Source organism: Hyla sarda, chromosome 2 (genome assembly GCF_029499605.1).
Source record: "Hyla sarda isolate aHylSar1 chromosome 2, aHylSar1.hap1, whole genome shotgun sequence".
Taxonomy (NCBI): domain Eukaryota; kingdom Metazoa; phylum Chordata; class Amphibia; order Anura; family Hylidae; genus Hyla; species Hyla sarda.
The window spans coordinates 501,473,995-501,499,857 of NC_079190.1; the positions used below are offsets into that span (position 1 = coordinate 501,473,995).

At 40.6% G+C, this 25,863-nt stretch overlaps 2 protein-coding genes across 2 annotated transcripts in view; one reads left to right on the forward strand and one right to left on the reverse strand.

The window, feature by feature from the left end:
* The window catches only part of LOC130357227 (gastrula zinc finger protein XlCGF8.2DB-like), a 48,006-nt gene extending 29,968 nt beyond the window's left edge, over positions 1-18,038 (forward strand). The window contains exons 2-4 of the mRNA XM_056559833.1: positions 9,507-9,546; positions 10,441-10,516; positions 16,751-18,038. Of these exons, the coding sequence (XP_056415808.1) occupies positions 10,450-10,516; positions 16,751-17,601 (918 nt within the window). The 5' untranslated portion in view covers positions 9,507-9,546; positions 10,441-10,449 and the 3' untranslated portion in view covers positions 17,602-18,038. The remainder of the gene's footprint in view (positions 1-9,506; positions 9,547-10,440; positions 10,517-16,750) is intronic.
* LOC130357218 (oocyte zinc finger protein XlCOF8.4-like) overlaps positions 1-25,863 on the reverse strand; it is a 329,282-nt gene that overhangs the window by 216,513 nt on the left and 86,906 nt on the right. The gene's annotated exons all lie outside the window — the stretch shown is intronic.

The following is a 25,863-nucleotide window of genomic DNA, read 5'->3' on the forward strand; positions in this document are numbered from 1 at the left end:
GGTTTTAAAGAAAGAGTTTTGCTGAAATGGTTTTTGGGGGCCATTTAGGAAGCCCCCATGGTGCAAGAACAGCAAAGAACCTCCGACATGGCACACCATTTGGGAAACTTAACCCCTCAAGGAACGTAACAAGGGGTACAGTGAGCCTTAACACCTCACAGGTATTTGATGAATTTTTGTGATGTGAAAATGAAAAGTGTATTTTTTTTACACTAAAATGCTGGTGTTATCCCAAATTTTTCCATTTTCCCAAAAGGTAATAGGAAAAACAAAAGACAAAATTTGTAACCCCATATGTGGATGTAAAGTGCTCTGTGAGCGCACTACGGGGCTCAGAAGAGAAGGAGATAAATTTGGCTTTTGGACAGAGAATTTTGCTGAAATGGTTTTTGGGGGGCATGTTGCATTTTTGAGCCAGAACAGCAAAAAAAAACAAATGGCACACCATTTGGGAAACTACACCCCTCAAGGAACGTAACAAGGGGTATAGTGAGCCTATACTACCCACAGGTGTTCGACGAATTTCCTTTAAAGTTTGACATGGAAATGAAAAATGGAAACTAAAATGCTGGTGTTATCACAAATGTTTTATTTTCACAAGAGGTAATAGGAGAAAAGTACCCCTAAAATTTGTAGCCCAATTTTTTTCAAATAAGCAAATACCCCATATGTGGATGTAAAGTGCTCTGTGAGTGCACTACAGGGCTAAGAAGAGAAGAAGGAAAATTTGGCTTTTGAAGAGAAAATTTTGCTAAAATGATTTTGGGGGCCTTGTTGCATTTAGGAAGCCCCCATGGTGCCAGAGCAGCAAAAATAAATAAATAAATAAATAAACAACACGGCACACTATTTGGGAAGTAAATAGAAAACAAGGCTCCAAGCACTGATGCTGGCTGCTGTGTGTAGGTATCTCTGGAGCTGTCGGTGCTGAGCAGGACAACAGACTTCTTAAAAAATACAGTTCAGTACGATCCAGTATAGAAGAAAAAGAAGATACAGTATAGCACTCACCCAATGTTGAACAACGTGGAGGAACTTTATTAGAACATCACAAAGGTGCACATATCACACGGGAGACAAGAAAGACAAAGCAGCTCACGGGAGCTGCAGGAGGAGCGGTGACTGCTCTGTTTCGCGGTCTGTACACAGCTTGGTCACACCTACCTCCGCTGCTGCACACGGCACCATGTTAAGTAAGCACGGTCTCCCTGGGAGGGCAACAGCTGATGAGTCATGTTACTATGACTACAGGTAAACACTCCTGCGGCACAACAGCTGGACCGATGTCCTGGAATACCTGCAATAAAAGAAAAGGGGAGAGAGAGAGACCAGGAGCACAAAAAAAGATAATCACAACAAAAATTGCTAATTATACAAACAAATCACAAATAAAGCAGAACGCTTGCCCTGTAAACCATTGGAATAAGCTGGATAAGCTGAACAAGCTCATTTCTCTTGTTTAGTCCGAGAGGGCCTGTAGCTTGGGACAGAGAATTAAGTCTTTGGTTCTCTCTGTAGTAGGTAGGTATGTAGATCCAGGCCAGGTGTCACGTTCTTCACCACTTCCAGTCCAAAGGAACAGAGGCAGGCTGTAGAACCACTGTGGGCATGGTTTAGGTGTTGCGCTAGTCTGGGGACAACTTGACCTTGTCCTTCAAGGCTGAGGTGCTCCCGGATTCTCATAAATAGTGGTCTTAAAGTGGAGACAATGTAGAAATGTCTGCAGGGAGATGTCAAATAATAGACTACAAAAGGATTTATTTCACGTACACATTTATGCCGTCTACTTTGAAGTAGGCCGGAAGAAGTGCTAATTAGCACGAAACCACCGGTGTTTGCCTCTGAAGCCCCGTCTACCTTCTTCCACCCTCTTTCCTTCCATGCGCCTTCATTGATTCAGCAATGGACACGGTGAGTGCGGGATTATCATATCTCATTTACTGTCATTTTTATTACTCATTTTTCTGATCCGTGCACCACTTATACCATCCTATGCATTTTTTTTATTGTTTGTGTTGCATCCATGTAATTTCTACATCTATAGTACATTAGTGCCTCCTCTGTCTCTTCCTTACTTGGATTACTTTGAAGTTTTTGCCGGTGAGCATATGTTTACAGTATGCGCACCTACCACATTTGTGGTTACCTTGTGGCGTTGATTGGTTTAACCATGCTCTTTTCTGGTTTCCACTACACCCCTCAAGGAATGTGACAAGGGGTAACGTGAGCCTTAACACCCCACAGGTGTTTGACGAATTCCCATTAAAGTTGGATGTGAAAATTGGAAATGTTATTTTTTATCATTAAAATGCTGCTGTTACCCCAAATTTTTCATTTTCATAAGGGTTAATAGGAGAATTTTTACAAATTTAAGTAAGAAAATACCCTATATGTGGACGTAAAGTGCTCTGCGGGCGCACTACAGGGCTCAAAAGAGAAGTAGCGACATTGGGCTTTTGGAGAGAGAATTTGGTTGGAATGAAAGTCGAGGGCCATGCGCATTTAAAAGCCCCCATGGTGCCAGAAAAGTGGACCCCCCCACACTAGCCTTTTACAGATCTTTGGAACAGTGGGCTGTGCAAATAAAAAATAAAAAAAAATTCACAGACCACTGTTCCACTGACAGCCAAAGGGCATGCTGGGAGTTGTAGTTATGCAACCGCTGGAGGCACACTTTTTCATAGAAGTCCCAGCATGCACAGACAGCCAAAGGGCATGCTGAGAGTTGTAGTTGTGCCTCCAGCTGTTGCATAACTACAACTCCCAGCATGCCCTTTGGTTGTCAGTGCGTGCTGGGAGTTGTAGTTTTGCAGCTGCTGGAGGCACATTTTTTTTGCTGGAAGTTGCACTAATGCAACAGCAGAAGGCACACAGGCATTACCTCCTGCTGCTTCTCCCCTTGACCTGCTGCCGCTGCCCGCCACTGCTGTCACCTCCGGACCCTGCTGTCGATAAGGTGATCATTGCCACTGCCCATCACCTGCCCAGCGGGACCCGTGATTGGTCAGCTGCTCTAGAAACAGGTGCCAGAAAGTTAAACAGTACTTTAAGTATGTATCAGCTGCTGTATACTGTATACAAGAGAAAGTTCTTTTCTTTTTTAATTTCTTTTCTGTCTGACCACAGTGCTCTCTGCTGACACCTCTGTTGTCGGGGTTAATAACTCATTTATGAATTATGAATAATTAATTATGGTCAACAAAAATACGAAAAAATATTAAGACCGTTATGAATTGCCAAAAATATACATACAATGCAATTCACCATATCTGGGCCCAACTATGTTCCCAGATCTGAGTTCTATGAAGTAGTGGTAGAAGTAACTTTTGCAATATAATAAAACTAGCTGAGTACCCGGCGTTGCCCGGTTTTTCCTTCCTAATCCTTGATGGGGAGGAAAATAAACAAAGGAGGAAGCTTTTGACTTCATATCCCGTCCTCCTATCCCGACCTCCTATCTCGACCTCCTAGCCCAACCTCATATCCCGACCCGTAATATGTGTACCAGGTATTGAAATATCTCCCGCCGTACGGAAGTTATGTGGGAACATACATTTCCCATTGATTTGCATGGGACTTTAAACAAAAACCCCGACCCTCACAAATGGGGATAGTTAAGGGTTAAATTAACTATCCTATATTTTAAGTGGACATATAAGTAACATGTGACCAAGTATTATCGAAATATCTCCAGCCGTTTGGAAGTTATGCAGTAACATTTATTTCCCATTGACTTGTATAGGACTTTAAACATAAACCCCGCCCCTGGCAAATGGGGGTGAGTAAGCGTCAAATCACCTATCCTATGTTTGTTGTTGACATATAAGTAACATGTGGGCCAAGTTTCATGTTAATATCTTTAGCTGTTTTGACGTGATTCTGGAACATACACACATACATACATACATACACATACAGGTTTAGTTTTATATATATAGATAATAACGCAGTTATTATAAAAATGATATGTACATTTATTGGTTACAATTGAGTAACATTGATGAGTAATAAAAACAGACCGTGATATAAATGAAATTATATAAAGAATATCAATGACGTAATGTCGGATATAAATCAATGATACATTAGTAATGTTATTTAATAATAATAAACTTAGTCACAGAAGTAGGTTAGTTCAGATATCAGTAGATTACTTTGTGTAGAGATCATTACATCACATGATATCTAATGGGCATTTTACATATATAAAATGGGAATAAACCCCGCCCAATTCTAACCACAACTATCTCTGGTAAGATATGGTACTAAATATGTAATTTATAGTACGCTACTAATTAGGAAGACTTAAATTAAGTTTCCTCATGGAAATTATTATGTCATGTGTTGGAGCAGAGGAAGATCCCAACAGACTATGCTAATATGCAATATGATCATTGCATTGATCCCCATAAGACGCACCTGGTTCATCTGCAGTAGAAGGGTGTGTGGCTTATAAACTACTATTACCATCTCATAATTGAGATTATATATAAGCCAGGTCTGCTCCTATACATAACATAATTCTGTCCACATTAAAAATTAGCAACGTTTCTGCTGCCAATGCAGCCTTTGTCAAGCAACAAAATGGTGACCATACAAAGTATTTATATGTAAATGAACAAACAAATCAATCAAGCCAATTAATGTGAATACAGTGTAAAAAGTACATTTAAGATATAGGGTAATTAAAACCACTATAATATACATATTGCACAAGTGCTCAATAGTGAGTTAAAATCAATATACATATGAAAAGACTGCAATAAAAGGTATAAACAGTATAGCATCATAAATTGTCTAACAAGATTACATGTGTACCTAATAATTGAGAAGCGAGGGCTGAGTGGTCACATGTTCCCGCTCTGGGTAACAGCGGGGCTGCAATGTATGTCTATTGTATTCTGAAAATCGCAGGACGCCAGGAGCGGCCGCGCGGCTCCGCCGTGTCAGCTGACCAGGGTGTCACGTGACCGCTCCCCCGTCCGTGCATGCGTACTATAGAAAATGAGCATTGTACTGCCATGGTGGTTAAGGGAAGATGGAGAATCTGATCAATCTGACCGAGGTATATCTAGATCAGGGCGGATAACAGAACTGAAAGCAAAAATTATGTGTGTATATAGTGAACGGAAGAGAAAATCAGGTGTTAAGCATCAATACCCTGAATATGTCTATAGTTCTGGAAGAAAGATGTATATAAAAAAAGATGTGTAAAAAAAGTGGGTCAAAAATAAAATAAAATAAATATAAGAGTAAATAATAAATAATAAAAAAAATTAAATAAAATGATAAAAATATATAGAAAATAAAAAAATAAAAAAATTTATAAATATGAACAAATAATAAGAAGAATTAATAAAGAAGAAAAATGAAAATAATAATAAATAAAGAATATGAGATGAGATAGAAGAAATATAAATATAGATAAATAAATAAAAAATAAAAAAATAAATATAAATAAAAATGAATGAACATAATTCTAGACAGTAATCTGGCCCGGCTCCATACATGATTAACACGCCCACGGGCTATTAAGGCCCAACACCTCAGTTGCCCATGCTCACCCCAATATTATGGGGGAGCCATTCTGGGGTACCCAACGGCGTCAGCCGTAAAATTCAGGTCCCCAGTAACAGGCCTATAGAGGTGGGAATCCACCAAGGGCCAGCCTCGCAATCGTTTTCTCACACACTGAGCATGGGTATGTTTAATGATTACTGTTGTCTATAGTAAATATAAGGATACTCCATACTTATGGAGATGTTCCATGCACAAGCAAGAATTTTTAATAGTTAAAGAATAATAAATAATAATAAAAAAAAAAATAATAAATAAATAAATAAACAAATATATAATCAAAGAAAATTATAGATCATATAATAAGTAGATAAGAATGAAAAATAAAAATATAAGATAAATAGATGATGAATAAAAATGAAATTAAAAGAAATAAAAATAAAATTAGAAATAAAAATAAATGGTAAATATAAATATAAATAAAAATAAATAGGATAAATAGAGAGAAAAATATAAAGTGAAGTAAAACCTAAAAATAAACAAACTGAGTGAATTAATATGTGAATCAAAAATAAACTAATGGTGGACATGATAAGTGAATTAATATGTGAAAAAATAAAAAATAGGAAAATAAGTTCAATGAAGTGGGCCTCATTTATTACATCACTGTGGCAGAATTCATCACCAATCAAAACATTGTAAAATTGCTCAGTGTAATGAAAAGCGGCAACTGACAAGCAGGGACATTGATGACCACCCTATTCCCACGTATATCTGTAAGACAAAAAATAATACGAAAGGTAAGAAATAGAGTTATGTCATAATATTGTCTTAACAATATGATTATAATTAATATGATTATTACATACATAAAGGTCACCTTTCCTACTGTTGGGTTACATCAATTTATTCTATCATCATTATTACGCATTATAGATTTGAGGTGTGATACTAAAATCTACATTGAGTCCTTTAGGCCGAAGTGCCTGTGTCTCAAAAATCCATTTGAGTTCCAATTTTCTCAGTTTGTTGATGCGGTCGCCCCCCCCTCTTTAATGGGGGGATGTGATCCACAAGAACAAACTTGAGATCCCATTCCGAGTGGCCTTTTTCTGTAAAATGTTTTGACACTGGTAGGTCTAGTCGTTTTTTGCGAACAGTGTAGCGATGGTGATTGATGCGAGTTTTGAAGTCCCATGTGGTCTCACCAACATAGATGAGACCACATGGGCACACCAAAATGTAAATAACAAATGAAGAGGTACATGTTAGGTAGTGTTTTAATTTATAGACCTTGCCGTTGTACGGATGTACAAATTGAGGTCCCTTCAACATCTGTGGACAATTAATACATTGGCAGCAAGGATATGATCCTTTATTTTGTACTGTTACGTATCGTTGTGTAGAGATTTGTCTCGATATGTCTGTCTTCACAAGTCTATCCCTGAGGTTGCTTGACCTCCTATAGGACATCAGAGGAGGACCGGCAAACTCAGGGATATTTGGGAAACTGTCTTGTAGAATTTTCCAATGACGATTGATAGTTTTAGCAATCTGGCTAGAGTGTGATCCAAATGTGGTCACACATGCAACTCTGGGGTTAGATGTCTGATTCCTGGACCTATGAATGAGGTCCTGTCTGTTCATATCCATCACTTTTTCCTTACTCTCTCTCAATAGTCGTGGGGGGTAGCCACGTTGTAAGAAATTTTTTGTCATTTGATCCAATGCTGCTTCTGCTTCATCCTCTCGCTCAATGATGCATCGTGCCCGCAGCATTTGGCTTGTTGGCAATGCGCGCACCATAGGGCGAGGGTGATTACTTTTATAATGTAATGTGGAATTAGTATCAGTAGGTTTAACGTATAAATTCGTAATGAGCTTGTGATCTTGAATCGATACAAGTGTATCTAAGAAATTTACAGAATTGCGTGAGTGTGTTAAAGTAAATTTAATGTGCTCATTAATAGAATTCAAAAAGTGATGGAAAGAAAACAGAGAATCCTTCCTCAGTGCCCCTCCAGACCATGAAGACGTCGTCTATGTACCTCCACCACCCCAACAAATTGTCGGAGTGGTGGGACACATAGACGAGGTCCTCCTCCAGCACCGCCATGTACACGTTGGCATACGTAGGTTCGCAAACTGTAGGAGCATGGGAGTTATATATTTAATTTCCTGTTCTTGCCCCAAGAATTATGTGGGCAAGACAAAGAGAGAACTGAGACGCAGAACAGGGGACCATTTTGGCGATGTAAGACATAGGAGAGATACTTCTGTGGCACTCCACGTCTGGGAATACCATGAAGGAGACACAAAGTGTCTTACCTTTAGGGTCATAGAAGTGGTGAGAAAGAGTCCGAGGGGTGGGAACTGGGACAGAGCCATTTTAAAGAAAGAAACACAGTGGATTTTTAGAATGGATTGTGTCTCTCCAAAAGGTCTAAATGACCAACTTACCTTTCAGAGCTTTATTGAATAAACTGAGTAAATTTAATGTTGGGTATGGATACACGAACAAACATTTTTTTATATGATCTGCAGGTTCTGATGAAAACTGGCCAAAAAACCTGGTTCTAATGTCCAGGATTGTTGTTATTATGAACTGTGGGGCAGTAGTATTTGAGGGAATGTTGGTAGAACCTTGTTTCCCCTTCCCCCCCCCCCCCCCCCCCGTATATGAATGAGGCTAAACGGTTCTTTAATTTCTGTCCAGCTCTTTTCTATGGTTATAACATTCTGCCCTAATAATGTTCATGTCTATATTTTCTTGCTTTTAACTAGTTACGCTCCTGCTAAATATATAAGCTACTCTGATGATTCATATATATTTATATATGGTCATACTTATGTTATGATGTTATGAATCAGGATACAATCATGTATCAGCATTGTTACATAGAGATCGATATCTGTAACATGTGGGGTGAACTGTTTTGATGCGCCACATTGATTGTATTATGCGTTCCATTCATTATCCATGTGGAACGCATATGCTATATCCGGATCTGGGGTGATCAGGCTTGATGCACCATACTGACTGTATTATGCGTTCCATTTATTATCTATGTGGAACGCATATGCTATATCCGGTTTTGAGACTGTACGAGGGGAAAAGAGGGAGGAGGAGTTGCGTTCCACGACATGAGAACTGGTGGAGCGCACTCGTCACTTCCGGTTTCCGACTCGATGCGCCAGAACACCATAATATCCATATTCCTGCTCTATAGCAACATAAAGCATCTACTACAGTAGTGTTCCTCTTCTTAGGAACACTAGACCTACTTTCCTGTATCGGAGCACTTCTGTGTGTTCCTTTAGTAGATCGCTGACGTCATTTCCGGTTTGTGCACACTGACATCCGGAGATGACGTTTGTTGTTTGTAGAGACGCATGGAGATGGGAATAAGCGAGTACACGTGTACATGATGTGAGTAATTACTTCTATTATAAATATGGGCATTTGTGTTGAGTACAGTGTGGCATGCAGTGTGGCTACACGCATGCCTCCCTGTGCAGATATTATTCGTGGATCAATGATTGTTGTGTAACATTGCTTCCATCTATACCTGCACAGTAAACTCTTTGGTAAAAACCTCCTGAGGAACCCCGGCTACCATTCTGCTACCGGGGGGAAACGCGTAGAGGTGTTCCATAAGTTTAAATTTTATCCTTCTTTATCTTCCTCATTATTTTTGTTAATTGGTGAAGGATATAATTTGGATTATTATTATTATTATTTTTCTCACTTTTCTATACACATAGATGTGCTGTATAATGATGCATCATTATATATTTTAATGGTTATGTATTTACATGCATGTATACATTGTTTAGTCAGCCTAAGGGAGTGGAGAGTCAACGGTTGAAGTGGGGGCGCCTCCCCCACTGTTAGGTAGGGTAAGGCATTTCACCTGATAGGAGTGGTAGTTAGGCTATTTATTATATATACCTGTATACCCCCCTAATTGCATCTTACCCCACTACAGTCTCCTCTACCAAAGGACTGAAAAGGAAATACAAGTTGCAGTACGTGAGTTACATCTATTTATACTAATTATTGACTTGTCTGCATCTAACTGTATTGTCAAGTGTGCATACTTTTGATATGTGTAGACAATAACCAGATGTGAGCATCATTTTTATCTACATACAGCAGTCTGCTGGTGGTATTAGTAATATATTTTAATAAAGATACTTAAGTTGGGTGGGACCTATGGGGCCATGTTCCTCATCAGGAAAGAAAATGCTGATTGTTTCCCCTGATTATCATATGAAAAGGTCTCGGAGTATCCCCGGTATCTCTTACAGATGTAAATAGGGGTGTGACCAATATGTCTCCACCCTGCAATACAATGTGTAAATGAAGGCTGATCCCAGGAGGCCATAGAATGATAAAACTGGTTGGACAGGTTCTGGCCCCATCATTCTTACTTTACATATTGTAGGTGGGGGAGGGGAGGCCAATCTGATGGTGAAAAGGGTATAAAAGACCCCAGCATGGCTCATATGGGAGAACTTACCAGGAGAATATACTTGGGACACTGGAGACACTGACTGGAGATAGAGACCTGAGTGTGTGGAGGGTCCATGTATGGTGACTAGAACATCTCTGAGGTGACTGGAAGTAGAAGGAATTATAAGATATTGTAATTGTTTCATATTTGTTGTTTATGTCGTGTGTATATTGTATGTGGGCTGGTAGGGTTGTGTCCAGGACGGCTTTTTAGTCCCAGTCTGGCCCTGTCTGCGGCCATCACTGAACCCCACAATAATTGTAGGAAAGAGACTGGGATGATTGTTGTTCCTATGTGATCACCACTTGAGGAGATCCTTGTGCAGATTGGTTCATACCTTCTAGGGGGGATGTAACACTCACCTGGATAGAAGATAAACTAAGGTTCCTTTATGTTTTTTCCTCAGGTCTATAATATGAAATCTTTGCAGGAAAGTTCTGGAGGAACAATGAGTGGACTAGAAAACCCCATATCAGAGAATGGTAAGAGCCTTTCATACATCTTATGTTTTATTCTGTCATTATAAATTGCAGACTGAGATTCCTTAAGATATTTCTTCCTGCTTTTTAGTGGTGGAGATGTATATTGTATTGATAGCGCGCATCATAGACAGGGAGTGGGCGCAGGGCAGAACATGGATCAGGGAGATAAAGTGACGCGTTTCAGGTGTTCATATCGCTCTTAGTCATACTAAAAACTATCTGGCCGCAGCCATGTGTATATAAAGATCACATGATCTCCTACCAATAGGACTGGAAAGCATGTTTACCCTTCACATACATGATCATGAGAGACGAAAGTATTATAGCATTATAATTGTATTAGTAAACATTTTGGTCTTTTTTTATTGTTTTCTTGGCTATTTTTGCTCAGCTTGCTGGGTGCTGTAGTACCTTACATGTTTTGGTATGCTTTTCTGTCTGGAGAGTATTGCAATTCCCTATATTGTTTGTGCCTTTTTTCACTTGTGATCATGTAAGTAAAGGGTTAATATTTTCATCAGTTACTACGTGAAGAAGGTCATGTGATATTTTGTCATAGATGGCCGGGACTTGATAGTTTTTAGTATGACTAAAAAAAAATATATATATATGTTTACTTACACAATTATAATGCTATAATACTTTCCTCTCTTATGATCATGTATGTGAAGGGTAAACATGCTTTCCAATCCTATTGGTAGGAGATCATGTGATCTTTATATACACATGGCTGCGGCCAGATAGTTTTTAGTATGACTAAGGGCGATATGAATGCCTGAAATGCGTCACTTTATCTCCCTGACCTGTGTTCTGTCATTTTAATGTAATGGAATAAAGAATCTTGGATTTCATCCTATATCTCTGCTGGATCTTCTTGTTCTTATATAGAATCTGTTCCATGTGACTTGTAAGTATCTAATATGGTGTTAGTATTCAAGAGTGGATCAAACATATAAGTCTGGACACTATAGGCCTCTATAACCTATAACCTCTCTTCTGGGTAAAATCTTTGAAGGTTTTCTAAGAGGTTCTATCCTGAGGTATCTCAGTGACAATAACCTAATCACACACATCAGTATTGGTGTATGAGGGATCGGTCCTGTCAATCCAATCTGATCACATTCAATGAGCAGGGCTGTTCTAGTTGTCTTTGATTCTGTGAGATACAAAGGGTTTAAAAATATAGGAAGATATGTGTTAATAACTGACTATAAGAAACAGTGAGGGGGTATTAACCCCTTCCAGCAAATGGACGTTCATGAACGTCCATTTTTCCTGTCACTTAAGGCAAATGGACGTTCATAAACAACCAATACATTTTCTATCACCATGTCCCCTGGCATGATTATAAAAACGTCATCTCAGCTGTGCTGAACAGCTGACCGATGTTGCTATGCGGCCGGGGACCAATCAGAATGCTCCCCTGCAGCTAATCGTTGTAATTGGCCAGTTAGTAAGTGACTGACCAATGACAAGCGACTTGCGGGGTTCGCGGTGTTTACCGAATCTGAGAAGCTAATTTCTCTCCCTGATCTTCTCAGATTCGGTAGTCTCCTGTGTCCTGCATACAAAAAAAGTTGTTTTAACAGAGAATTAACCTCCCGATTAACCCCTGATCGCTGTGCCTGCATTGCTGACAAGCTGTACCCTGTGTTCTGTGCGGCTGTCAGCTCCTGTCAGTGAGATCTCACTTAAGTCCCCCCAAGTGCTCCCAGGTGTTCCCCCAGGGGTCCCCACAAGTGTCCTCCACAAGTGCCCCCCCAAACCTACATTATTTCCCCCCAAAGGGTCTCTGTCTGCCGCCCCTGATCGCTGTGCCTGCATTGCTGACAAGCTGCGCCCTGTGCGGCTGTCAGCTCCTGTCAGTGAGATCTCACTTAAGTCCCCCCAAGTGCTCCCAGGTGTTCCCCCAGGGGTCCCCACAAGTGTCCTCCACAAGTCCCCCCCCCAAACCTACATTATTTCCCCCCCAAAGGGTCTCTGTCTGCTGCCCCTGATCGCTGTGCCTGCATTGCTGACAAGCTGCGCCCTGTGCGGCTGTCAGCTCCTGTCAGTGAGATCACTGTGTACGATCTCACCTAAGCCCCCCCCCCAAGTGTTCCCAGGTTATTCCCCCAGGGGTCCCCACAAGTGTCCCCCACAAGTGCCCCCCCAAACCTACATTATTTCCCCCCAAGGGTCTCTGTCTGCAGCCCGATCTGTGTCAGGAGCTCTGTGCTGTTCTCCTGCATCCTGCTGTTGCCGGCTTCTTGTCAGTGAGATCGAGATTGGTGTCTGCGATCTCACATAAGCATAAGTAACCCAATTGTTACCCCCAAGTGGACCCCCACAAACATTTATCACATCCACCAAGTGATCTCCTCCAGCCCCCAAAGTGATCTGCTGCCTATACCCCTAGATGAATACATAGAGGGATGTTCTCCTCCAATTGGTCACACTAAATTACAATATGTGTAAAAAAGCATACACATTAGAAATTCTCACTTTACCCCTTGTTACGTTCCCGGGGGGTCTAGTTTCCAAAATAGTATGCCATGTGTTTTTTTTTTTTTTTTTGCTGTTCTGGCACCATATGGGCTTCCTAAATGTGGCATGCCCCCAGAGCAAAATTTGCTTCCAAAAAGCCAAATGTGACTCCTTCTCTTCTGAGACCTGTAGTGCGCCAGCAGAGCACTTATCATCTCCATATGGGGTGTTTTCTGAATCGGGAGAAATTGGGCTTCAAATTTTGGGGGATATTTTCTGCTATTACCCTTTTCAAAAATGTAAATTTTTTGGGAAAACAAGCATTTTAGGTAAATTTTTTTTTTTTTTTTACATATGCAAAAGTCGTGAAACACCTGTGGGGTATTAAGGATCACTTTATTCCTTGTTACGTTCCTCAAGGGGTCTAGTTTCCAAAATGATATGCCATGTGGGTTTTTTTTTTGCTGTCCTGGCACCATAGGGCTTCCTAAATGCGGCATGCCCCCAGTGCAAAATTTGCTTCCAAAAAGCCAAATGTGACTACTCCTCTTCTGAGACCTGTAGTGCGCCAGCAGAGCACTTTTCACCCCCATATGGGGTGTTTTCTGAATCGAGAGAAATTGGGCTTCAAATTTTGGGGGATATTTTCTGCTATTACCCTTTTTAAAAATGTAAATTTTTTGGGAAAACAAGCATTTTAGGTAAAAAAATATATATTTTTTACATATGCAAAAGTCGTGAAACACCTGTCCTGGCACCAGTCCTGGCTTCCTAAATGTGACATGCCCCCCAAAAACCATTTCTGAAAAATGTTCTCTCCAAAATCCCCTTGTCGCTCCTTCCCTTCTGAGCCCTCTACTGCGCCTGCCGAACAATTAACATAGACATATGAGGTATGTGCTTACTCGAGAGAAATTGGGCTACAAATACAAGTATAAATTTTCTCCTTTTACCCCTTGTAAAAATTCAAAAATTGGGTCTACAAGAATATGTGAGTGTAAAAAATGAAGATTTTGAATTTTCTCCTTCACTTTGCTGCTATTCCTGTGAAACACCTAAAAGGTTAAAACGCTGACTGAATGTCATTTGTAATACTTTGGGGGTGTAGTTTTTATAATGGTGTCATTTATGGGGTATTTCTAATATGAAGACCCTTCAAATCCACTTCAAAACTGAACTGGTCCCTGAAAAATAGCGAGTTTGAAAATTTTGTGAAAAATTGGAAAATTGCTGCTGAACTTTGAAGCCCTCTGGTGTCTTCCAAAAGTAAAAACTTGTCAATTTTATGATGCAAACATAAAGTAGACATATTGTATATGTGAACCAAAAAAATTGTATTTTGAATATCCATTTTCCTTACAAGCAGAGAGCTTCAAAGTTAGAAAAATGCAAAATGTTCATTTTTTTCATCAAATTTGGGGATTTTTCAACAAGAAAGGATGCAAGTTACCACAAAAAATTTACCACTATGTTAAAGTAGAATATGTCACGAAAAAACAATCTCAGAATCAGAATGATAAGTAAAAGCATCCCAGAGTTATTAATGTTTAAAGTGACAGTGGTCAGATGTTAAAAAAAAATGCTCTGGTCCTTAAGGTGTAAAATGGCCTGGTCCTTAAGGGGTTAAACCCTTTCTACCCCATCATGTACTATAATGATATGGCGGTATTAAGGGTGCATGGAGCGGACCAGAGGCAGCTCTAGACTTTTTGAGGCCTTAGGCGAAAATAAGTCTGAGGTCCCCCAAGCACGATAAAAAGAAGAAAAAAAATTAAGTAAGCAGGATATATTAAAATTAACTGTATAAATTGCATATTTTAAGGCAAACTTTAATATATATCATAACCTCGCTATTCACAGCTCTTGAAATCTTATTTTCTAATTAAATTATTGTACTAAATATCTATACACAAACATTGGGTATAGATGAAAAAAAAAAATGTGTCTGATTACTCAGTTATTCTTGTTGGTGTCTCCTAAAACTGAAATAAAGTTGTCAACAGGGTATTCAAAGAACACTATAGAATCTTAGTGGTAAACTATTTAACATCCCACATCCCCTTTAAATTTAGAAAAAGGGTACCTTACCAGCCACCCCTGTGCAAATCAGCTCAAATGTACATGGCGCTCCCACTCCTGAGCCTTGTTGTGCGCCCGCAGAGCATTTTACGTCCACATATGGGGTATTTCCGTACTCAGGAGAAATTGCGTTACAAATTTTGGGGGTCTTTTTTTCCCCTTTTACCATTTGTGAAAATAAAAAGTATGGGGCAACACCAGCAAGTTACTGTAAAAAAAAAAAAAAATGTTTTTACAATAACAGGCTGGTGTAGACCCCAACTTTACCTTTTCAGAAAGGGTAAAAGGAGAAAAAGCTCCCAAAATTTGTTAGGCAATTTCTCCCGAGTACGGCGATACCCCATATGTGGTCCTAAACTGTTGCCTTGAAATACGACAGGGCTCCGAAGTGAGAGAGCACCATGCGCATTTGAGGCCTAAATTAGGGATTTGCATGGACATAGGGGTAGTCTACGCCAGTGATTCCCAAACAGGGGGCCTCCAGTTGTTGCAAAACTCCCAGCCTGGCAGGACAGTCAATGGCTGTCCGGCAATACTGGGAGTTGTTGTTTTGCAACAGCTGGAGGCTCCATTTTGGAAACAGTGCCATACCTGATGTTTTTCATTTTTATTGTGGGGGGGGGGGGGGACTGTGTAGGGGTATGTGTATATGTAGTGTTTTACTTTTTATTTTGTGTAGTGTATTGTAGTGTAGTGTTAGTGGAAAATTTGCTGCATCTCAAACTTGCAGCGTAAGACCCGCCCATGTGAATGTACCCTGTGCAAACCTGTTGCAAAACTACAACTCCCACCATGCCCATGCCTAAATCGCCTAATTAGAGAGCCGCCTCTGGAGCGGACTTAGGAGCTGAGTCTTCTCTATAAATGGTGGGTGCTGGATGTGTAAGAACCTGTTCACATATATATATATATGTGTGTGTGTACTGACATGGCCCTATTCACTTTAATGGCCCAAACATAGTCAACTAGTGACAAGTATTGGCCATTTCCTTCATGTATATAAGTTTTTACCAGGACATAAAATTGTATCAGACTACACTTCTGGTAAATACATGTATATGTGTGGGAAATGGGCTGAATGTAGTCACCTGTCCTGAGATATAGAGATTTTATTATCTGACCACAAATCTGCACATTTCCTCCAAATACCAACCGGGCAATGGCCCAGATTTATCAAACTGTGTGAAAGAAAAAGTGGAGTGATTTTCCCATAGCAACCAATCACAGCTCAGCTTTCACTTTACCAGAGCTTGTTAGCTGAGCTGTGATTGGTTGCTGTGGAAAAATCACTCCACTTTTTCTCTCACACAGTTTGATAAATCTGGGCCAATAAGTTTATTTTAGAAGGGGTGTGAATCATAAGCTCAGGGGGTGTGAATGTGAGGTCAATGTAAATCTCCATAAGATTCACCCCCCGGAGCCTGAGATTCACTCCCCCTTGTATAAGAAAGATACTGGAAAAAGGAGGGAGGGGGCTGTATAAACATAAAAGTTTGTTTTCTTTATATTCTGTAAGTACCTAGAAATAAGTGATCCTGTTATCTACATTTGTTGACTGTATTGTGTTTTACTCATTGTATTGATTTTAACATTGATCTCACACAGGAGAGAAGCCATTTTCATGTCCAGAATGTGTGAAGAGTTTTAGTCGTAAATCAAGTCTTGTGGATCATATGAGAACTCACACAGGAGAGAAGCCATTTTCATGTCCAGAATGTGTGAAGAGTTTTAGTCAAAAATCAAATCTTGAAAATCATATAAAAACTCACACGGGAGAGAAGCCATTTTCATGTCCGGAATGTGTGAAGAGTTTTACACGAAAAGAAAATCTTGTGGAACATATGAGAACTCACACAGGAGAGAAGCCATTTTCATGTCCAGAATGTGTGAAGAGTTTTACACAGAAAGCAACTCTTTTACATCATATGAGAACTCACACAGGAGAGAAGCCATTTTCATGTCCAGAATGTGTAAAGAGTTTTAGTCATAAATCACATCTTGTGATACATATGAGAACTCACACAGGAGAGAAACCATTTTCATGTCCGGAATGTGTGAAGTGTTTTAGTCATAAATCAACTCTTGTGGAACATATGGGAACTCACACAGGAGAGAAGACATTTTCATGTCCGGAATGTGTGAAGTGTTTTACACACAAAACAAATCTTGAAAAACATATGAGAACTCACACAGGGGAGAAGCCATTTTCATGTCCGGAATGTATGAAGAGTTTTAGTCATAAATCAAGTCTTGTGGAACATCTGAGAACTCACACAGGAGAGAAGCCATTTTCATGTCCGGAATGCGTGAAGAGTTTTAGGCATAAATCAAGTCTTGTGGAACATATGAGAACTCACACAGGAGAGAAACCATTTTCATGTCCGGAATGTCTGAAGAGTTTTACACAGAAACCAACTCTTTTGCATCATATGAGAACTCACACAGGAGAGAAGCCATTTTCATGTCCGCAATGTGTGAAGTGTTTTACACACAAAACAAATCTTAAAAATCATATCAGAACTCACACGAAAGAGAAGTAATTTTCATGTATGAAGAGTTTTACACAGAAACCAACTCTTTTGCATCATATGAGAACTCACACAGGAGAGAAGCCATTTTCATGCTTGGAATGTGGAAATATTTTAGGCTGAAGTCACATGTTTTTAACCTCTTAACCCCTTAACGACGAAGGACGTATATTTACGTCCTCCGCCGGCTACCGCGATATGCCGCTGGGTCACGTGGTGTCCCCGCGTCATATCGGGTCGGTCCCGACGGCTATCAACGGCCGGGACCCGCGGCTAATACAGGACATCATCGATCGCGTTGATGCCCTGTATTAACCCTTCAGTTGCGGCGATCAAAGCTGACCACCGCATCTAAAGTGAAAGTAACCCGGCTGCTCAGTCGGGCTGTTTGGGTCCGCCGCGGTGAAATCGCGGCGTCCCGAACAGCTTACAGGACACCGGGAGGGCCCTTACCTGCCTCCTCGGTGTCCGATCGATGAATGACTGCTCCGCGCCTGAGATCCAGGCAGGAGCAGTCAAGCGCCGATAACACTGATCACAGGGGTGTTAATACACGCCAGTGATCTGTGTAAAAGATCAGTGTGTGCAGTGTTATAGGTCCCTATGGGAGCTATAACACTGCAAAAAAAAAAAAAAAAAAAAAAGTGTTAATAAACGTCATTTAACCCCTTCCCTAATAAAAGTTTGAATCACCCCCCCTTTTCCCATAAAAAAATAAAACAGTGTAAATAAAAATAAACATATGTGGTATCGCCGCGTGCGTCAATGTCCGAACTATGAAAATATATCGTTAATTAAACCTCACGGTCAATGGCGTACACGTAAAAAAATTCCAATGTCCAAAAAAGCTTATTTTTGGTCACTTTTTATACCATTAAAACATGAATAAAAAGTGATCAAAAAGTCAGATCAAAACAAAAATGGTACCGATAAAAACTGGTACCGATAAAAAATGAGCCCTCATACAGCCCTGTACGTGGAAAAATAAAAAAGTTATAGGCGTCAGAAGATGACATTTTTAAACATATAAATTTTCCTGCATGTAGTTATGATTTTTTACTGAAGTACGACAAAATGAAACCTATATAAGTAGGGTATTATTTTAACCGTATGGACCTACAGAGTAACGATAAGGTGTCATTTTTGCCGAAATATGCACTGCGTAGAAACGGAAGCCCCCAAAATTACAAAATGGCGATTTTGTCGCACAATGATTTTTTTTCTGTTTCGCCGTGAATTTTTGAATAAAATGACTAATGTCACTGCAAAGTAGAATTGTTGACGCAAAAAATAAGGCATAATATGGATTTTTAGGTGGAAAATTGAAAGGGTTATGATTTTTAAAAGGGGAGAAGAAAAAACTAAAGTGCAAAAACTGAAAAACCCTGAGTCCTTAAGGGGTTAAGGACCAAGGACGTACCGAGACATCCTGAGTCCTTTCCCTTTCTATAACACGGGGCCAAGCCGTGGCCCCCTGTCATAGCGGGTCGGGCCCAGCATCTAACAATGGCCGGGACCGTGGGGCTAATGGCGCGCAGCACTGATCGCGGTGCCGTACGCTATTAAAGGGGTTATCCAGGGAAAAACTTTTTTTTATATATCAACTGGCTCCAGAAAGTTAAACAGATTTGTAAATTATATCCGTGAAGAGAAATGAAAATATCGGCACTCACCAGTGTGGCTGCAGGGTCTTCTTTATTGAGACATACTCACATGCGGGGTACAGAAGAGAGGGGAGTGGGGGGACAAGTGGTGGCCACCACTTGTCCCCTCACTCCCCTCTCTTCTGTGCCCCGCATGTGAGTATGTCTCAATAAAGAAGACCCTGCAGCCACACTGGTGAGTGCCGATATTTTCATTTCTCTTCACGGATATCATGAACTTTGCTTATTATAGTAACTGAGCACCACCAGAGACATTACAGCTACACCAACTCCCACCTGCCATTCCTAATCCAGCACACTCACGCAGTGCCGCACTACCTCCTTTGAGATTTGTAAATTACTTCTATTAAAAAATCTTAATCCTTTCAGTACTTATGAGCTTCTGAAGTTAAGGTTGTTCTTTTCTGTCTAAATCCTCTCTGATGACACCTGTCTCGGGAAACGCTCAGTTTAGAAGCAAATTCCCATAGCAAACCTCTTCTAAACTGGGTGTTTCCCGAGACAGGTGTCATCAGAGAGGCTTTAGACAGAAAAGAACAACCTTAATTTCAGAAGCTCATAAGTACTGAAAGGATTAAGATTTTTTAATAGAAGTAATTTACAAATCTGTTTAACTTTCTAGAGCCAGTTGATATATATAAAAAAGTTTTTCCTGGAATACCCCTTTAACCCTTTAGACGTGGCGTTCAAAGTAAATCACTGCCGGTTTGCTCATTGATCAATGTAAAAGATCAGTGTGTGCAGTGTTACAGCCCTCTATGGGAGCTATAACACTGCAAAAAAAAAGTGAAAAAAAAAGTTAACAAAGATCATTTAACCCCTTCCCTAATAAAAGTTTGAATGACCCCCCCTTTTCCCACTTAAAAAAACAAAACTGTGTAAATAAAAATAAACATATGTGATGTCACCACATGCGGAAATAAAATATATCATTAATTAAGCCGCACAGTCCAAAATAGTGTATTTTGGTCACTTTTTATATCATGAAAAAATGAATAAAAAGTGATCAATAAGTCCGATCAATACAAAAATGGTACCGCTGAAAACTTCACATCACTCACGGCGCAAAAAATGAGCCCTCATACTGCTCCATATGCGGAAAAATAAAAAAGTTATAGGGGTTAGAAGATGACAATTTTAAACGTATACATTTTCCTGCATGTAGTTATGATTTTATTCAGAAGTGCGACAAAATGAAACCTATATAAGTAGGGGATCATTTTAACCATATGGACCTACAGAATAAAGATAAGGTGTCATTTGTACCAAAAAATGTACTGCGTAGAAGCGGAAGCCCCCAAAAATTACAAAATGGCGTTTTTTTTTTTTTTTCCAATTTTGTCTCACAATGATTTTTTTTCCCCATTTCGCTGTAGATTTTTGGGTAACATGACTGATGTTATTACAAAGTAGAATTTGTGGCGCAAGAAAATAAGCCATCATATGGATTTTTAGCTGCAAAATTGAAAGAGTTATGATTTTTTAAAGGTAAGGAGAAAAAAATGAAAGTGCAAAAATGGAAAAACTGCTGGTCCTTAAGGGGTTAAACAACAGATGAGTCACATAGGAGAGAAACCATTTTCATGTCCTGAATGTATAAAGTGTTTTACTAATAAAAAAAAATCTTAATTGACATCTGAGAAGTCACACAGGAGAGAAGCCATTGTCATATATAGTATGTGGATAATGTGTTACCAAATATCTAATCTGTGGATCATCTAAGAACTCAGACAAAGGAGAAGTTATTTTCATGTTTTAATTATTTTTGTCTGAAATAAAATCTTGTTCATCATCTCAGTCTATGTATGTGGGAAAGGTTTGTGAAACATCTGAGAACTCACACAGGGAAGAATCAATAGTCCTGTGCAGTATCCTGTAAATGTTTTATCCAGAAATCTGGTGTTGTGGGAGATGTGAGAGCTGACTGAGGAGAGAAGTCATTAGAATGTTCAGAATGTAGGAAATGTTTCCGGTGCACATTGTAGGACCTGATGTGTCAGGATGTCTTCTAAGTTATAGTGTCTCTGGAATGTTCTTCTCCTGTCTGATGGTCAGATAGGACATGGAGATGACCAATCTGTGCACGAGTCCTATTAATTCCATTGGATGTGTGTAGGAAACCCGCTGGACGTCACATGCTCGCCTCAGTAACTGTACTGCCCAGCAGGGACTTGTGTCCTTCCACCCCCAATCTGAAGATCAGGGGGGAGATCACCATTATAGGGACACTAGAAATGCCCGGCTACAATACTGAAAACCATTACTGCTATTTCCACATCCAACTGGGTTTGGACTAAATGGACTGTATCCCAAAGTTCTTCTATGTGAGAATAAAGTATGAAGACTTCTCTTTGTTTCTTCTATTCTTTTTGTATCTGGAGAATTCAGACATTATTCTTTATACAGAACAGAAGAGACATCCTGTGGGACATGACTTTTCTGGACATGTGTTTATCAAAAAATAATATCAACCAAAGTTTGTAATATTCCCAGAAAGGGTGGAGCCTGTCTACAGGTGGGTGGGACTTCCAGCTATTTCAGAGTTGGGGCTTAAATGACCCAGGATTGTGTCACCTCTTTACCTCAGCAGTTAAAGGGGTACTCTGGTGGAAAACAATTTATTTTTAAATCAACTGTGCCAGAAAGTTAAACAGATTTGTAAATCATTTCAATTGAAAAATATTAATCCTTTCAGTACTTATCAGCTGCTGTATACTACAGAGGAAGTTCTTTTCTTTTTGAACTTCTTTTCTGTCTGACCACAGTGCTCTCTGCTAACACCTCTGTCCATTTTAGGAACTGTCCAGAGCAGGATAGGTTTGCTATGGGGATTTTCTCCTACTCTGGACAGTTCCTGACACAGACAGAGGGGTCAGCAGAGAGCACTGTGGTCAGACTGGAAAAAACTACACAACTTTTCTTGGGCATACAGCAGCTGCTAAGTACTGGAAGGATTATCATCACTCCCTTTGGTCCTTGTCCCCAATGGGGCTCACAATCTAATCTCCAAACTGACCCATCATTGTGTTTTTGAGTTGGAGGAAAGACACACAAACATGAGGAGAACAGCCTGAGAATACAAGAAGTGATCACTCTGATGTCTGCCATTAAAGGGGTACTCCGGTGAAAAACTATTTTTTTTTTAAATCAATTGGTGTTAGAAAGTTAAACAGGTTTGTAAATTACTTCTATTTAAAAATCTTAATCCTTCCAGTACCTATCAGCTGCGGTATGCTCCCAAGGAAGTTCTTTTTAAATTTCTTTTCTGTCTGATCACAGTGCTCTCTGCTGACACCTCTGTCTGTCTCAGGAACTGTAAAGAGCAGGATAGGTTTGCTATGGGGATTTGCTCCTGCTCTGGAAAGTTCCTGACATGGACAGAAGTGTCAGCAGAGAGCACTGGCCAGACAAAAGACATTTAAAAAGAAAAGAACTTCCTGTGGAGCATACAACAGCTGATAAGTACTGAAAGGGTTAAGATTTTTTACATAGAAGTAATATACAAATCTGTTTAATGTTCTGGCACCATTTGATAAAGAAAAAGTATATCGCCAGAGTACCCCTTTAACCCCTTAAGAACTGAGGGTTTTTCCATTTTGCACTTTCGCTTTTTCCTCCTCACCTTCAGACCCATATGAGGACTTGTTTTTTTGAGCCACCAATTTTACTTTGTATGAGAATCAATAATTTCACCACAAAATCTACGGTGAAGCAAAAAAAACTATTTGTGGAGGGAAAAAAAATGAAACACCATTTTCAAACTTTTGAGGGCTTCCGCTTCTATGCAGAGCACTTATCTTTATTCTATGTAAGCCAAAAAAGGAGAGGGCTCTAATGTCAGAATAGATAGTAAATGTCCGGTGTGTAAATAGCTGTACATAAAATACTAGCCATCATACAAGGATATCTGGGGATACACACTATAGGTACTAATGGCAAATGCACAATCACTCCAAAACAAAGAGGACAAACAAAAAGGTTATAAGAGAAAGCATAGTGGGGGCGTGGCTCGATGCGCTGGGGGGCGTGGCTCAACGCGCTGGAGTGAGGACGCGTGTAGTGGGAGCTCCGGCCTGACTGTTTTTTTTAACAGGCAACCGCTCAGGATATGGGAGGCAGATCACGATCGAGAAAGAAGAAAGGGGTACCTCAGACCTCCGACACCCTGTTGGGACACATAACGGACTTCTTCCACTCGGCTACGACCCCGCAGCAGCCTTTACAGCCAGGGCGGCTGCCCTCCACGTCTCCTCCAGCTTCGTCCCACGTGCCTTCCAGCAGCACAGAGCCTGTGAACACTGCGGACGCCGCGCCTGGAGAAGGCGCACACAGCCGAACCCCGGACATGTCAACCCTGCAGCCAGAGACGCTCACGCCGCCACCACAGGTGGCTCAAGTAAGAGTTGCTCATACTGCCAGGCAGTCCAAACAAGTTGAGGTTGGGCACAGCTACTAAACTGTGGCAATTTTGACCCTCCAGTCACTAACTAGCGGTGGTTCAAAGGCGGCATTGCCTGTGTTAATCAGTCCCCAGATGGTGCCAGCTGGCAAAACAGACAGATATCAACTATTGCACTTAAAGAAGAAAGACCAGCGCACTCACCGCAGCGGGTTCAGATTATCTTCATGCGTCTTTATTTTCGTGACATCAAAGACACGGCCAGGTCAGCCGGACACAGGTACAAACGTGCGGGGGGGACGACAGGTACAGAGACGTTCTCAGGCTAGCAGGTCCACCTCGCGCACTCACTCGCTTCTCAAGGCCCCTACTGACGTCAGGGTTAGAGGGTGTGTTTAAACAAGGAACAAAACGGAAGGGTCTCCATGGATACACATAAACAAATCACCGACACATAGTGGCAAAAAAGTTACATTAAAATACAAACATATACTTGTTTAAAATCAAAATCTCTCTAACAAAAAGAGACGCAAAGGGAAGAATCCTAATTATAGAAACACACTCATTTAGTTTCGGTCATTAAGACCAATCAGACCTGTAGCGTCCAGCTGCATGATCCAGTAGGATTCTTTCCTTTTGGGCTGTAAGTCTTTATCTCCAAACCTGATCGCTTTTTCGACTCTTTCTATTGCGGCAAACTTGAAGGCATTGGAACGACCATCATGTATCTGATTTATATGGTTAATAAATCTAGTCGCCCCCACCCCTGTACGGAGGGAGCGAACATGCTACCTAATTCTATGAAGAAAGGTCTGATGGTCTTTCCAATGTAATAAAACCCGCATTCACAGATCAAGGCATATACAACATGGGGGGGAACGGCAGGTTATAAACTGCCTAATTTGTATCCAGTGACCACCTAGTTTAAGTCTGTCCCCTTTATAGTTCAGATGACAAAAGGAGCAGGACCCACACGCAAAATTACCTTTTAATGTATCTCTGCCTAACCATTTATCTATGGATACATTTTTCTCAGTTTCTATTTGTTGATGTTTCTTAATGTAGTTCTGCAATGTCTTATTTCTTTTGTATGTTATTATTGTTTTTTTCTGTGTAAACACCCTCAGATCCTCATCTCTTTCCAACATGTACCAATACAGTGGTCCCTCAACATACGATGGTAATTCGTTCCAAACGACCCATCGTTTGTCGAATCCATCGTATGTTGAGGGATCCGTGCAATGTAAAGTATAGGAAGCTGTACTCACCTGTCCCCGTTGCTCCGGACCAGGTCCTCACCGCTCCCGCTGCTGTCCCGCTGCTCCGGTGTCTTCTTCGCGATCCTCCGGCTTCTTCCGCATCTTCTGCACGGTCCGGGCCTCGCTTTCTGGTGACGTCATTACGCTGCTGCGCCGGCGCGGCGTGCGTAGTGATGTAATAATGACGCCGGAAAGCGAGGCCCGGACCCTGGAGAAGATGCGCAAGACACCGGAGGATCGCGAAGTGGACCCGGAGCAGTGGGAATAGGTAAGCGAACCTGCCAGGGATGCTTAAACTGCTATCCGACAGCAGCTTAAGCATTTTGCGCTGTATGATAGCAGTTAATGCGATGGCCCAGACATATAAAAACATTGTATGTCGATGCAGACATCGACATGCGATGGCCTTTGAGAGGCATCGTATGTCGATTTTATCATATGTCGGGGCCATCGTAGGTCGGGGGGTTACTGTACTTTAGAATTGCCTGCTCAACAGTGCTATTCATCTCTGTATTCTGAAAAGAAAAAATAAACCTATCCGTTTTCTTCTTTTTCTTCTTTTTCAATAAACCTGTCAGCTTTCTCTTTTGCTTTACTGACTATTTCAGCCGGCTATCCCCTTTGTAGAAATCGCCCTTTCAGCTCCTCTGCCTGCTCTTCATATCGAGTGTGGACCGGGTGGGACGACTCATAGTGCAGGAGGGAGTTTTTAGATATTGTTTTTCTAAAACCTGGTGTGAAAATTTTGTTCTCCCTAACCTCGATCTGCACTTTGAGAAATTCGAGTGCAGATCCTCCAAAATTGGAGGTGAACCTCATATTTACGTTGTTCACAGTATTGAGGTAGGAGACAAAATTATCAAAAATCTATCTGTGACTCCTCCCACACCATGATTATGTCATCGACATAACGGGTAAAAGACTTGATGTGGCGTAAAAATGGGTTACCTGA